The 15,987-nt window shown below is 37.2% G+C and overlaps 1 protein-coding gene across 1 annotated transcript in view; it reads right to left on the bottom strand.

Annotated features, from left to right (window-relative positions):
* Nucleotides 1-15,969, bottom strand: part of LOC148118453 (ubiquitin carboxyl-terminal hydrolase CYLD-like) — a 28,351-nt gene extending 12,382 nt beyond the window's left edge. The window contains 12 exon segments of the mRNA XM_087900522.1: nt 172-238; nt 1,097-1,188; nt 1,565-1,687; nt 2,839-2,862; nt 2,864-2,978; nt 3,797-3,962; nt 4,782-5,076; nt 5,111-5,204; nt 6,190-6,306; nt 11,193-11,298; nt 13,889-14,204; nt 15,373-15,969. Of these exon segments, the coding sequence (XP_087756648.1) occupies nt 172-238; nt 1,097-1,188; nt 1,565-1,687; nt 2,839-2,862; nt 2,864-2,978; nt 3,797-3,962; nt 4,782-5,076; nt 5,111-5,204; nt 6,190-6,306; nt 11,193-11,298; nt 13,889-14,204; nt 15,373-15,863 (2,006 nt within the window). The 5' untranslated portion in view covers nt 15,864-15,969.
* Between the last annotated feature and the right edge of the window lie 18 nt (nt 15,970-15,987).

Genomic DNA, 15,987 nt, shown 5'->3' with positions numbered 1-15,987 from the left:
AAATTTCAGGACAGACAGCAGCCAAGACTGTTACACAAAGAAAGCCTGTCTCAAAAAACTTGGGGCCAAAGAGAGACAGAGTTCAGTCACTAAAAAAACTAAGGCCCACACTGCAATGTCATGAAAAAGAAGGTCTACTTCTGAAATGCTTCTACACAGCTTGAGACCTACCTTATTTTTAACAATGGTTCAACCCTTAAAATATCATGAAACAGGGCATTTAGAAATTCTTCAGCATCTAGGAGAAAACAAACAAACAAAAAAACCTAAGTGAATCACAGAGAAAATTTAAAAACCATTCTATTCTTTAGGAGAGACATATTTCTACAATGAAATTAATTTCATTCATGTAATATTATTTTAATTAAAAGTTTAGTTAGTTCAGGTTCTCCTGGCAAAGGAAACCTTATAGTAAACATTACCTTTTCATTTGTTGTCATGTTGTCATATGTTAACAGAATGTACTCATTCACACACAGTGAAAACATTTTTATGTCTTTTGGGGGTTCACTAGAATAATACCTGATATATGCCCTATTTTTTCTTCTATTTAAGTACTAGCCATGTGTATAAATGCCACAGCTGGTTATAGTATACTGTTAATAAACTTAAATTCAGGAGTTGAATCTGAGCAAATTCTTCAGTTGTGAGTAGACAGAAGTGCTGGCCAGCTGCTCCAGAGCCCCTTTCAACAGGGAGCACAGTGAGAAACTGAGCGTTGGGGACACTCCCTGTCGCAGGAAGAGAAGCAGCTCCAAACAGCACTGCTGGGGACAAGGACAGCTCTTTACTTGGTCATCTTCTGGAGAGCCAGTTGGCTGGCCTCTTAAAGACTTCTTTCACATCACATCACTTTAAAAGAATCACAAAATCAGGAGAAATATGCATGTCACATAGAAAAGAAACTTTTTCATATTTTTGCAGTGCTGGGAATCAAACTTAAGGCCTCTTACATACTCTACCACTGAGTACACTTCTAGTCCTCTCAAAGAATTCTAACTTAAATTTAATCCTCTAAACTAAAATAGGTATATTTCAGGAAATAATTATCTTTCAAGTTATTTTCAATGTATATATTATAAATTAAAAAGGTCACCTTTTTCTTCCGATGTAAATCCTGATCCAGCATCAACTTTGTCAAGTATTTTCCTCAGTTTCATAGTTTTTGTGGCACACACATATCCATATCTGTTGACAAAAGTGAATTAACTGACACTGGCACATGAGTTATATGACACATCTTAATAACCAAATACTTTTCATACAATTCTAACATGCTAAAAAAAATAGACAAGGCATTTATTTTTAAGAAACAACTGTAGGCTTCTTACAGAAGTTTGAAAAGTGAAAGTCTGAGAATCAGAGTTGTTCCCAGATACTATTAAAGACCTTAAAAATAACTACCATGTACTAATACAATTCTGAACTTTTTATGAAGCCTGGGTGAAGCGATTTTTCAATGGCATTTGCTTATTATATTAAAACACTTAGTTTATAAAATAGGACATAGTAGAAAACAGTAAACAGAACACCACCTAAGAAAAAACACATGTCTTCTACTTACATTCTCAGAGGATTGACTATTTCTGTCCTTAGTAGCTCTTGGGTCTCACTATAATACTCTACATCATTCTTTTCTTTGGGTCGAAGTAACACAGTATCCAGGACAGAACTAAAAGCAAATAAGCTGCAAAAGAAAAGGATATTTTCCTCATGTTATAAAAACAATAATATTTGAGAAAGATTCTTAAAGGAGTAGGAAGGGGCAAAAGGATAAAGTGTAGGGAACCACTGGTATAAGAACTCATGAACAGACAGCACAGGCCCTGTGCTCAGCACCCAGAGACCCTGCAGATCCGGACCAGAAACACCAAGACTGCATCATACACGTGAAAGTTGAAAACGCGCCAGAGAACATTAGGAAAGAAGCTTGTTTACATAAACCAACAGAGGCCTGAAAATCGGTCACACACACACAGACAACATAGGGAGAAAGCCAGACTGGTCAAGACCAGATCAGACTAGTCAGGACACATTCATCTCATTATCATAAGTTAGGCATTTCCTTAAAATAACTTGAGTGATTAGCAATAAAAATTTGCTGGTATCAAAGAAAATAAATTTAGTTAAAATTAATTTTTATCAGTAAATCTAATGAATATTATAGTAATGCTTGCTTGTTTGTTTAATCAAAAGTATTCCACCAACGAAAAGACCCACCTTTATTCTGCTCTCTACTTTTAAAATTCTAACATCCATACTAACTTCCTAACTCTTGTGGCACAGCCTACAGAGTGGCAGATCCACTTAATTTAACTGGCAATGCACAACCCTTACTGCTACAGATTTAATCTTTATAGCCTAATGATCCTTGCTGTTCAATTTGATCCACTTTGGGGAAAACTACACAAAGCAGGGCAACAGTGATCCCATGGAAAGTAATCTTTAATATTAAGAATTTTTATGATCATCTCGATATTCCAGACCACACGCAGCACGCAATACCAATAGCTTGCTGCAGGTTACTTGGCACACGTGCAATCATCTACATTGGAGGCAGATGTCCTCAGAGTATCTGTTCACTCATTATTCATTGCAGTATTTTTAGATTAGTGCTTTGGATCTAGGAATAGGATATGAAATTCTTTAGTCACTAAGGACCAAATCTCATGATCTTTCCTAACTCTGTCAGTTTCTCTACTTAAAGGCCTCTGGCACCTTCTTTCACACACACACACACACACACACACACACACACACACACACACACACACATACCTGTCTCCCTTCTACCCCACACAGCACTACATACACTTACTGCAGAAAATAGGAACTTACCTAAATAAAGTTGAGTCTAAGTAACGAATTGTAATGGCCCTGGATGCCTTTCTTTTTTCCAGTCATTATTTTTAAACCTTTTTTCCCCATCTTTGGTGGAGTATTTTCTTCCACTACTTTACCTAAGTAGCCTGCAAATGCTGAAAAAATAAAAAATAAAAATAATTTTTTAAAATCACGACAGTATATGTTCATATGCATGTACATGTATATCATTTAAAGTATATTTTGGCATCCTCTGCATTTTTTTTACTTCAGTTAACTGACATTAATCTGGACTTATAAAAATGCAATTATTCACTTTCAACATCATTTCTGTCATATAGTTTAGAAAATTAAGTCAAATAAGCACCTGTCAAAGAATATTTTGTTTCTAGTCCACAATGTTTCATTTTCAAGGATAAAAAGAAAACTAGTTTCCAGAATCCTTTTCAGCATTAAGAAAAATGTTTTTCATAAAGATGGTTTCCCTATTTCCCCCCTGATTGACTCTCACTATGGATAAGGGAAAGGCCAGCATCAGCAAGCTAGTGACAATGAGAAGAACTGTCCTCCATCTCTCAAGCCAACTGCATCCCCAGACTGCATCAGATTTCTTCATGAGGACATCCTGAATGAGGTACTTAAATAGACGCAGAGGGGGAAGTTATTGCTAAAGGGACCACATTTTCATTTCTACCACCCATACTGCCAAAAATTTAATGTCTATAATCAATGAAAGAGAAGAAAAAACACTGCCTTTCACTCTTTAGATCCTAAACACTTTTCCTAACTCTTCTTTCAACATATCTCCTCTTAGGACAACTCTCTTATGCACCAAGTAAGAATCTTTACCAACTTCGAAACTTGATGAACACTGGCAAGTAAATGAATCATTTAACACTGTCACCTCAGATACTGAACAGTAGCCAGAAACAGTCATTTCAGATGGGTAAATACACTAAAAGTATCCAATTACCTAAAGAATTACATCTTTCAATCTGATTAGAGACAGGCTGCAAGGACGCAAACCTAGAGTCAGGTCTGCAGCTCTTCAGCTTCACGAACAGGGCTTTCTTCAGGGCGCAGGTGAAGTAGCGCGTGCCCCTGAACGTGCCATCTGTGCAGCCTGAACATTCGTCTTCCTGAAAAAGAAAGGTTTTGGTATGTGTTACACCGGGAAGAGCTATGGAGTTTTCACCTTTTCGGAATTTCTTTTTCAAATCTTTTCTGAACAGAATAGCACCAAGGAAAAGGGACTGACTAACTGGGGCTTTGGCCCTCGGCTGGTGGTTTAAGAAAATAATTCTTTAGCCCTCCGGGAAGTATCTGATGCATTTCCTTTCAAAATATATGCTTAGAACTTCCCTGGTTTACTGAGTTTCCCTGAGCCATTTCAAAAGTATTAAAATCAAGGGGCAGGAGTAGATAAATTAACTAGTTCCTCACCAGCAAGAAGACAAGGGAACAAAAAAATTAAAAACTATATTTAGGTAATAGGTAAATTTATTCAAGTTCTCCCTCCTGGTTGCGAAATATCACACAATATGCTTTTTTAAGACCCAAAAATAAAACCTTCCCCTCTCCCAAAGACTCCAAACATGATGATTAATTTTAAAGTCAGTAACATCCCTGAACTGACAGCAATGGGAGGAGGATAAGGAGTAAGAAGGAAAGCTGGTCACTGGACTGCTTTCTTTGCTGCATTGTTTGTATGTGGAGACTACATGTTCTAGCCTAAAAATCAATCTATTCCTTGATCACAAACAAACATGAGGAATAAGTGGGCGAGAGCCTGAGGAATGGCAAAGGGTGAAGGTAAGCAATACTATAATATTTCCTCTACTACTGGCTTTTTTTTTTTTTGAGAAAAAATAACTTCCCAAGAAATTATCTAATAGAGGAAAACCTCGTTTTAAAACCTCATGAAGAAAAGTTGTAGATTTCAAGCCAAAATAAATTACCAGTTCCAGTCCAGCTAGCACGTCACTGAGCCCAGGCGACTGGCCAATCCAACGGGTAACCCCATAGATTGGGGGATTCTTTTTCACTTCAACCAGTGAGCCCACCTCTAGGCCGTATGCATTACCAGAAGAGATGGGCAAGGGCGGGCTCTCCTGGACAGGTGTACTGGACAGCTCGCCCATCACAGACTGCACTGACAATGACAGTGGAATGACAGTGGAATGAGGAATGCTGTCGTTAGTACTGGGCGTCTTGGTCAGGCTGAACTGTAGAGAGTGAAATCTGTTCTCGCTGCATGGATGGTAGAGAGTGAAATGTGTTCTTGCTGGATGAGGAGCTCATGGAATGAGGTTGTGGTGGAGGTGATGAACGTCCAAAGTCTGAAGACAGCTCTGTAAGTGAGTTTTCAGGATCTTCTGCAACTATGAAAAATTGTCCTTAATTAGAAAATGCTGTTCAAGAACATTAAATATAACGGCATCTCTAAAAACAATACAAAGTTCTAGTCTAACTGATCACATGATCCCTTTGCAAGTCTGCTTGAAAGCACTGTAAAACTTCTATCTTAACACTCTGGGGGCTGGAGAGATGGCTCAGAGTTTAAGAGCATTGCCTGCTCTTCCAAAGGTCCTGAGTTCAATTCCCAGCAACCACATGGTGGCTAACAACCACCTGTAATGGGGTCTGGTGCCCTCTTCTGGCCTGCAGGCTTACACACAGACAGAATACTGTATACATAATAAATAAATCTTTAAAATAAAAAATTAAAACATTTAAAACACTCTGACTACAACTTCAAACAGGCAAGGAGCTATATCTATTTTATTCTTTGTCATTGTAGCCTGAGAATGTCTCAATAACTATTTGCTGAACAGATGAAGGAAATAAATACATGAAAAAAGAATGATATCTAAGAAACAAGGAAAGGTAGGATACTTTAAAGAAAGAAAGATAGGCAAGTCTTTAAATGAGTCACTTCATTTCTAGAAACAATTAATCCTAAGTAAATGTATTAAGAGATAAGAACAGACTGCTGGGCGTAGTGGTGTACACTTTTAATCTCAACACTCAGGAACCAGAGGCAGGTGAGTCTCTGTGAGTTCAAGGCCAGTCTGGTCAACAGAACAAGTTCTAGGACAGCCAGGACTATTATACAGAGAAACCCTGTCTCAGGTAAAAAACACAAAGCAAAACAAAACCCAGACTACTAACATATTTCAAATGCATCCTCAACCCTAATAACAGTGTAGTTCAAACTATGTTTAATATTTTAGTTCAGCAATATTGTCATATTAGCAATGATCTATTCACTGTTTCCACAACTAACAAATATTGATGAAAAAGTCATTTCCCCTTACATATTAAACAGAGGGCATCATTATAAAGAGGACTAAAATTATAGATTACCTTCATCAATGTACCATTGATTTTTGGATTTGGATTGTTGTTGTGAGTCAACAGATGATTCATTTAAGGTATAAAATAATTCAGATCTGCTTCTACTTCCTGGGTCTGAGGTAGATCCTATGGAACAAAAGTTCCTTTTTAAAAAAGCCAATGTGTTGCAAAAAGAAATTTTATAAATAAATTAACATGTGTATGGTATAACGACTGCTCACACAACTAATATACATATACATAGTATTGTATTGTCTTCGGCTTTCAAAGTTTGGTAATTAGTCAACACAGAAGAGAGTAGGAGTTATAAAATTAATATAAAAATTAGCCATTGATATTAAAGCTCTAAGAAACCATTCTGGTGGTCAGTGGTGACACAAGCCTTTAATCCCAGCACTTAGTAGAGGCAGGCATATCTGAGTTTGAGGCCATCCTAGTCTATTGAGCAAGTTCAGGACACTACAGACTATCTAAAGAAACCTGGACTCAAAAAAAAATATCATTCCATGTAGTCTATTTTTCAATGTCACATCTACTTTAAATTGATGAAATTACTGGCTCACAAATTTAACCTCTATCATCCATATCATATAACAGTGGTTTTCCACCTTCCTAATTCTGCCACCCTTTAACACAATACCTCATGCTGTGGAAAAGCCCAACCAGAAAATGATTTTCATTGTTACTTCATAACTTCAATTTTGCCACTGTTATGAATTGTAATATAAATATCTTTGTTTTCCAATGGTCTTAAACGGCCCCAATAAAAGGGTCATTCAAACCCCAAAGAGGTCACGACCCACAGGATGAAACCCCATTGCAGTCAACAAAAGAACATCCAGAAGTGTTATAGAGCCTAGACATACACAAAGATCTTTCACCAAGGTTTGTGAAGTGCATTCTACAATGCACATGATGTGGGATTCCCCTCTTCATACTGTGAATACCATGAGTTAATAAAGAAATTGGCTTGGCCAATATGTAAATATACATATTTATTATGTATACAATATTCTGTCTGTGTGTCTGCCTGCAGGCCAGAAAAGGGCATCAGATCTCATTTCAGATGGTTGTGAGCCACCATATGGTTGTTGGGAATGGAACTCAGGACCTTTGGACGAGTAGGCAGTGCTCTGAACCTCTAAACCATCTCTCCAGCCCCTCTTCTTCCTTCTTGAATGGTTATACTAACAATGATTTTCCCAATCCCACAACATACTTCATTCAACTATAAAATGTAAAACCCAAAACAATGCAATTAAGATAGCTAACAATTGATAATTATATTCACATAAAAATGTCACAGGTTTTAAGGTTTCAGAAGCACCACTGGACAGTTCCCTGAAAAAAATTCCTTAAAAAAAATGCTCAAATATACTTGTTTGCTAATTAAAGTGGAATTTGTGGGATCTTATGAAATCAGTAAGATATGACTATAAAGAAGCAGTATTACCCTGAATTGGCTCCTGTGAAAAAATTCATAAATAAAAAAAAAAGAATTACAAGGGCTTCCTCCCAGCCATTCAGCAAGTTGGCATTATAAAATCAGCATAACTCTCCAACTTTTAGAACAGGCCCTCTTAATTCAGCTCCAAATAATTTCTTGTGTGTGCTGCTCAAATGTCTCCTGCAGAGGTCTGTGGGAACACATGAATGTGACAGGGCAGCACCCCATCTTCTTTACCCCTTGTTTGACCATTCTCCAGCCTCATCACCATCTTACTGACCACAGATTCTGTTTGTTTACTATCTACATAGATTCTGTTCATTTACTATCTATCTCAACTTATTAAATGAAAGTTCTACATAGGAATTACTTTATTTAAAAAATTTTTAGTTAATTTATCACTCTGTGTGTGTGTATGTGTGTGCACCCATGTGCCATAGCATGCATGTATAGATCAGATGACAATCTGCAGGAGTCATTCTCTCCTTCTACCATGTGAGTTCCAGGAATCAGTCTTGCGGGCAGGTGCCCTTACCCACTGAGCCATCTTGCTAGCCATAATCATCACTTTTGTTCAATGCTGAGACTGGAACTTACAGCTTCCCTCAAGTCTTCTAACCATGGAGCTACAGTCTCAACCCCAAGAATGCTTATGTGCTTTGCCTCCTAAATATCCACATCTAAAGAAGTCTATGTGAGGGCTTTCTACTATCTGAATGAATGGTGCTTTTACACTGCTGTATTTTAAACAATAAGCACTCGTTGTAACATTTAAAAAAGCATTTTAATTCACAAACATCCCAAACTGTGCTGTCTATAAAACATGGAGGAAAAAGTAAACACAACTAAATAAAATAAGGACACATATAAACCATTTGTTTCCAAAAAGTAAGAAAAGGAATTAGGAGTGGGAAACCCAGGAGGAGTTGGGGGGTATTATAATCAAAATACATTATATGCATGCATAAAAATTCTCAATAACAAATATATCTTAAAACAAATCAAGGTAAAGTATGTCAGACTTTTTCAGAGCAGAACTGAAGTAAAGCTGTCATATGAACCTCATGACTCTTGCTACAAAACTAAAAGCTGCATGGGAAGCATGTTCAAACTGTAGAACAATTAATTTATGACTTGATACCAACAGGCAGACAGGAAGGGCAGAATACAGGTTAGGAGCCTTCAGTTTCCATTTCTTTGAAATAAGAAATTCAGAGCCTAAAATAAATTATAGAAATAAATTCAAAAGCATTTTGTTGTCAACATTACCAATAATGGGAAAACACTAGAAGAAAAAATACAGTGTGCTGCTCACTTATAATTCTTGTTACAGTAAAATTATCTTTTATAGAACCAGAAACGAAATACATCTCCATCTCCATGGAAATAATATCCCCCAGTATGTGACACTAAGAAAGACAGGTTCTATGCAGATGTTCACAATGCAAGAGCACTCGTAGGGTATGGGATTTGTTGGGGACTAAAGGGAGCACAGGCTGATAATCAGATGAGTTTTGGACTTTGGTTCTGCCACTCACTTTCATCACAGATGATCTAAGTCTGATTTGAGCCCCAGGTCTTTTATTTTGTTTTGCTTTTGTTGCTTTTGCTGTTTATTCTGCTTTATATATTTTTAAACATTTATTTATTTATATATTTTTTATATATGAGTATTCTATCTGCATGTATGACTTTATGCCAGAAGAGGGCATCAGATCCCACTACAGTTGGCTGTAAGTTACTATGAGAATTGGACTCAAGACCTCTGGAAGAGCAGTCAGTGTCATGACTACGGAGTAATCTCTCCAACCTCCCTGTTTTGTATTGTTTTTATTTTTTTTTTACGTAATGTGGATATTTTAACCTGTTTTGTATTTTTAATCAACAAATCAGCAAACAAAATTAAGACCTATCTTATAAATCTGTTCAGGACATAGAGATAGCATAAACCATCTAATTCCAGGACTGGCACATCCCTGGTTATGGCTTGTAGACATCCCTATCTCTGAATGCCTCTATTGGCTTCAATGCACTAGCCTATCACTGGGAATTATAACAGCAGCGGCTGGTGTTACTACCATTGTCAATCACCTCATAGCAGTCAAAGAAGATACTTATTTGAGGCAAAACAAAAGGTTCTTAAGTTTTGTGGGGGAGGGGCTTTTTTTGTTTTTCATTTTTGGGTGGTGTTTTTTATTTTCATTTGTTTTTTAAGTTCAGGGGCTGTGCTGTAGCTCAATGGTAAAGTGTTTTACCACTGTACCAATTATACCAATGTAAAACACTCTGTGTTACATACTCAGCAATGTGTGTGTGTGTGCAAGTGCCTTTACCCCACTGAGCCATCTTGCTGGCCCTAATTATTATTTTGTAATAAATAATATATGTAGTAAAATACCAAGAATAATGGATATAATAAAACTATGTAATAGTTTCTGACTACAGTTATGAAGCATGATCTACCATAATACCATCTTAAAACAAAAAGAACTTGGAGGGGAAGAATAATGAAAGAGCTGTCTCGATGAGGGTGCATTTCGGGGTCAGGAAGAAACCTCACGTCAGGGAAATTCCAGGAATTCACAAGGATGGTCCCAGCTAAGATTCCTAGCAATAGTAGAGAGGGTGCCTGAACTGGACATCTCTTATAATCAGATTGATGACCACCTTAATAGTCATTAGAGCGTCTTCATTCAGTAACTGATGGAAACAGATGCAGAGAATCATACCCAAGCACTGGGCCAAACTCCAGGTATCCTGTTGAAGAAAGGGAGGAATTCACAGAAACAGCTAACCTGGGCTCATAGGAGCTCACAGACTCTGGACCAATAGCGAAGAAGCCGGCATGGGTTGACCTAAGCGCTCTACATATATGTGGCAGTTGTGTTGCTTGATCTATCTGTGGGACTCCTAACAGTGGCATCCTTAGCTCTAAAGCTAAGTTTTGGGAACCTATTTATCATATTGGGTTACCTTACCCAGTCTTACTAGAAAGGGAGGAGCTTAGTCCTACCTCAACTTGATATGCCATACTTTAACACACATGGGAGGCCTGTCCCTCTCTGAAGAGAGAGGGAGGTAACCAGGGCAAGGAGAACAAGAGGAGAGAAGGGAGGGAAAACTCAGATCAGGATGTAAAATACATGAAAAAATAATTAAAAACAACAAAAAGGGAACTTCAGCTATCATTTAATAAGAATCCTGAATCCTCTGTGGACTTTAGATGAGATAACCAATTTTTTTAAAAGCTTCTAGCTTCATCTCTTACTCCAAGAGACAACCTTTTTTCTATTTTTGAGCCTTCCAATTACAAGACAGGATTTCTTTCTTTATTAGAATGTCTTAGAGAAGACAATGTAAGAGATAATGTATAAACTTCACTATACTTACATACTTTTTAGAAATAAACTTTATTGCCTTGGTTTGGGAGAAAAGAAAGAATAGTCTATTAATGACAATTCTACACTATAAAGCCAACTTCAAAAGATCCATCTTTAGTATAAATTTGCATTCTTTTAACAAAATACATGAGAAACTAATTTCTGAATACATAAAGGAGACATACCTGGAATGATATCATTGATGTGCAGAAGAATTGTACTTTCAACACTCGCAAAACTACAAAGTTGTACTCCATCAAACCTTCCATCCCAGTTGCCAATAGGGTTATCCTTGAAATGCCAAAAAAGTAAACCTTTATACCTTTGTCAATAAAATATAAATATGAACACCAACATTTCTTACAAAAGTATTACCTAAAATATCTTTTATAGAGGAATGTTAACTATTTTGCCCAAAAGAAAGGCTGTATTAGAAATATCTGATAAAGTAACAATGTTTTACAATAAAAGTAGTTACAATCAACTCACAGCAAACACACAAAATAATGAATCAAAAGTGTTTTTCATACTTTAGTCTGCAGTAATAACACCAGCTGAGGTTTAAAGAGACATTGTCTGCAAAAGAAAATTTACTAGGAATCCATTTTCTTACCCAGAAACCTACCCTTGAAGTTAATCACACATTTGCACCCCCTGGGCACTGTGCTCACTGTATTGCTATTTGTCTTTCTATAAACAGAACAGCAGTTACTTCAGAATTCTCTTGTTATCTGTGGGTATACAAGATTTTCCTCAAAAAATGGGGATTTTCTAAGTTATTCTCTACTGTGTCACCAGCCACAGGAGTTATTAGTGAGGCACAACCGGCCACAGGAGTTATTAGTGAGGCACAAGCAGCTGGCCGTGAAACAACTGCTCTGAGAACCAGTGTGGAATGTTAGCATGTCCCTGGAAACAGACAGGCATGAGTAAAGTTGGGCTTGACGAACTTTCTTATCAAGAAGCCTAATGGGAGTGTTTGGAACTGATGCTCGCATAAATCAAATGGAGGGACAGAACTGGTGTGGAGCTGGCAGGCAAGTCTCAAGACAGCCTGCCTGGGCTAAATAAGATGATCCCCTAGGTCACCATTAAGAAGGGAGAGGACCTGGGCTGGAGAGATGGCTCAGTGGTTAAGAGCATTGCCTGCTCTTCCAAAGGTCCTGAGTTCAATTCCCAGCAACCACATGGTGGCTCACAACCATCTGTAATGAGGTCTGGTGCCCTCTTCTGGCCTGCAGACATACACACAGACAGAATATTGTATGCATAATAAATAAATAAATAAATATTTTAAAAAAAAAAAAAAAAAAAAGAAGGGAGAGGACCCAAACAGTTCATGAAACATCTAAAGCCTAGGCCAAGAAACCTATAGCAAGGGAGACTAAGTCCAAAGAATAATGGCCTTCTTTCTCCAACATTCTCTCTACCCAGTCTACAACTCCTCTGAAACACTAAGCTCACATTTGAAGAATTCTTGTTCTTAATTATTAATGATTCTGAGAAACCTACGGGTCTTACTCTGGATGTAATTTCACAAAGCGAGAGTCTGGCAAATTCTTATTTTGTACCTAACAAATGAGCCATCTTACACAATTTCTAAGGACAAGGTAACAGAAACACACTGGAACATTCATACCCAACCATCTCTGTAGAACATTTATGAATAAATAAAAATGATTATTAAAAATATTCACTGTGTGAGTCTGCTGCTCATACCCTCTCCTAATACACCCTGGTAAGAATAATTATGAAGGAATCTCCTTTATCCATAATGAACGTTTGCCTATACTTTCAGTCTATGATAAAAATGTTCTCAACTTCTTTCTTCTCATTCTCTTAAGGCCACGTTAATTCACTATGTGCACTGGAATGCATCCATTGTTAGCAAGTGTGGTTATTCAGTAATAAAATGAGTGACACAAACACAACGGGTGACACCATATGACCTCACTTCTGAGGTGCCTACAGCAGGCAAACGCCCCGTCTGTAGTTACCAGGCATGGGCAAACTGGGCAGAATTTATTTAATAGAAACAGAGCACAGCACAGGATGATGAAAAACTTCTGTAGACAGACAGTGGAGAGGCCATGATGAGAACAAACCAAGTGATCTGAACTGTTAGTGTAACCATGGTTACGCTGGAACCTTTTTATACACAGTTTGCCACAATAAGAAAACAGTTTTTAGACAGTAAAAATCTTGGGGGCTGGAGAGATGGCTCAGCGGTTAAGAGCACTGCCTGTTCTTCCAAAGGTCCTGAGTTCAATTCCCAGCAACCACATGGTGGCTCACAACCATCTGTAATGAGGTCTGGTGCCCTCTTCTAGCCTGTAGGCATACACACAGACAGAATATTGTATACATAATAAATAAATATTTTTAAAAAATCTTGTGGGAATACTCTGTCAACTCAAAAAGCAGTATGGTTTTTTTCCTGGATATTTTCTATTAATAACTTTCTATACTCATTATTATTAGTTAAACTTTAGCAAATATACAAAAAAGTATCAAAAGTATTTTTCAATTAAAGGAAAATACAGTATCATACAATGTATTTGGACTTGGTTAGTCAGAGAAATGTCAGTTTGTTTTTTTGTTTTGTTTTGGTTTTTCTTTTTGTCTACTGGTCAGTTAAAATAAGGAGAATTTAAAGACAGAGTATTATCCCAGTTTATTAAGACACGAAAAAATGTACTAAACGTATTGTTTCTGCTCACATTCCTACTGTAATGTTCCTGTACCAAAGATAAACTGGAATATTTTCTTTAAGATACTGTAAATTAGTCCATTTTAAGAATACAAAGTGTTCAATTTATACCTAAATTGATAATAAAATTAATATATATATTCATAATAATAAAACTCAAAAAATCCTTACCATGTCCACACCGACAAAATATCCTAGACTCTCTATTCCTGGCAAAACATCACAGAATATTACTGTTCCAGATTCCACATTTTCTCCGACCTTCAGAGAAACTCTTGAGTTTATTTCAACAGGGGGAGGTTCAGCCTGCATTGAATCCCCCGGAGCTGCAAAATCACTTTCCAATTCATTGTCATCATCTTTTATGGGCTCCAGCTTGTCCAATGCCACAAACACGCCACAGTCTTCATCACACTGAAAAAGTTGTTTCCCTTGATATACCCCATCAGTGAAATCTTGACCACGACCTTCTTCCTAGTTTTCGAAACTGTTTTAAAAAGAGATATAAAAAAATTATCCATTAAAGGGATTTCAGGAAATAACTTTGGGAAAACTCTAAATTAATCCATAATATGAAATATGACTAGCAGCAGATGTTGGGTTTAAGGTGTTTAAAGAATAAAGAAGGTGTATCTGATATGAAACTATCTCATAATTACAGATCATAATTCTTTTGAGAAAGAGTGAGGATTAAATTTACAACATAGTTTTACGATGACTTTTGTTATGAACAGACATTCATTCAGCTTTAACCAAACAGCAACATCAGCTCCATCCATTTACTGAGAACAAACTGTAAACATCTACAGCCATCCACCGTACAACTACTATAAGTCATGTGTTCTAAGCACTTCACAGATGAGGAAAAAATAGATTAGGAGAACTTGATGTAGGTTAGTTAAGTACCCTGGCAACCCTGCTAGTACATACCATAATTGACAGTCGAAGCCTAATTATTTCACTGCTTAAAAAGCCAAATCAAGAGGCAAGGAAAGCACGACCTCTCTCTACTCGTGAGAGTGTCCAAATGTGAACCAACAGTCAGTTCAGAATATAGAATTCTTAGATATGCTGCCAAAGCAAGTAAGTTTCAAGGTAGTTTGTATATTCCAGGGATAAGCATGAGCAAACTGAAATTGCTGAAACACACTTCAAAATCTTACCTCTAAACTGTTATACTTAGTAGCATACACTAAGAACTGGGAATCCTGTAGGTACTTTCACAAGATAGTTCACAATTTTTTAAGTGTTTACAATTACAATTGGTAGTGTTAACTTTTAATATAGGTAACTTAAAAACTTCTAAGATATGAAGTCCAGAATAATGACTTGTAAATTTCTACTGTAAGAGATAATTTTTTTAAAATTTTTCAAGAATTGTCTTTATATCCTCTCAATTTATCATTAAATAAATTTTGGGGCTGAACTACAGCTCAGTGGCAGAGGGCCCTGAGGTCCATCCTGAGAATTGTACTAAAAACAAACAGAAAATATAAATCTTATGAAGGGGAAAATACGTGCTTGTGGTCTCTTGCTCACGCGTACGCTCACTTTCTCATGCCCGCGCTGTCTCTCTCTCTCTCTCTCTCTCTCTCTCTCTCTCTCTCTCTCTCTCTCTCTCTCAAATGTCCTATCAAATTTACCAGCAATTCTACTCCAAGAAAATCCCCGAAACTGTCCTCTTCGCTAATAAAGGTCCTTTGAAGTGTACAACTCCTGGAAATTTCTCTTCCCCAGATCGCAGCTGTACCTTCACAGGGCTGCCCACGTCTACCTGGAGGCCTTTACTTAGTCGAATTCTGTTTCTAAATAGGCTGAGCCTCTCCTCACAGTTGGTAATTGCCAACAGTAACTCTGTACATTTCTCACTTATTTTTACAACATCCTTTCCATCAACATATAGAACTGCATGCGGTTGCTCTAAGATTTGTAATCCAATCTGACTTTTCTTGCCTTTTGCAGAAGGAACTCTCGAATGCCCCACAGAATGGTCTTGGATGTACTGTCCTATACTTCCTTTGGGTACTTTTAGGAGTTTCTGTGTCTGTCTGTCTGTTACACTGCATTCTTGAAGAAGCAGATAAAAAATCCGTTCTTCCCAGTAAGGTGAAGTAACCTTCTCTTGGCTCCATAGGCCTGAACTCATTGTGACAGGAACTTCAGAACATCAACTCACAAAAAGGAGCCACTAGCAAATCTGTCATAAAATCCCCAAAAAGGAAGTTACTGGAAGTCCCAAAGCAAGCTGTTAACAACCTGGTGTCCATGCT

Source organism: Myodes glareolus, chromosome 22 (genome assembly GCF_982192425.1).
Source record: "Myodes glareolus chromosome 22, mMyoGla1.1, whole genome shotgun sequence".
Classification (NCBI taxonomy): Eukaryota; Metazoa; Chordata; class Mammalia; order Rodentia; family Cricetidae; genus Myodes; species Myodes glareolus.
This window is presented reverse-complemented; position numbering and strand designations above follow the sequence as displayed.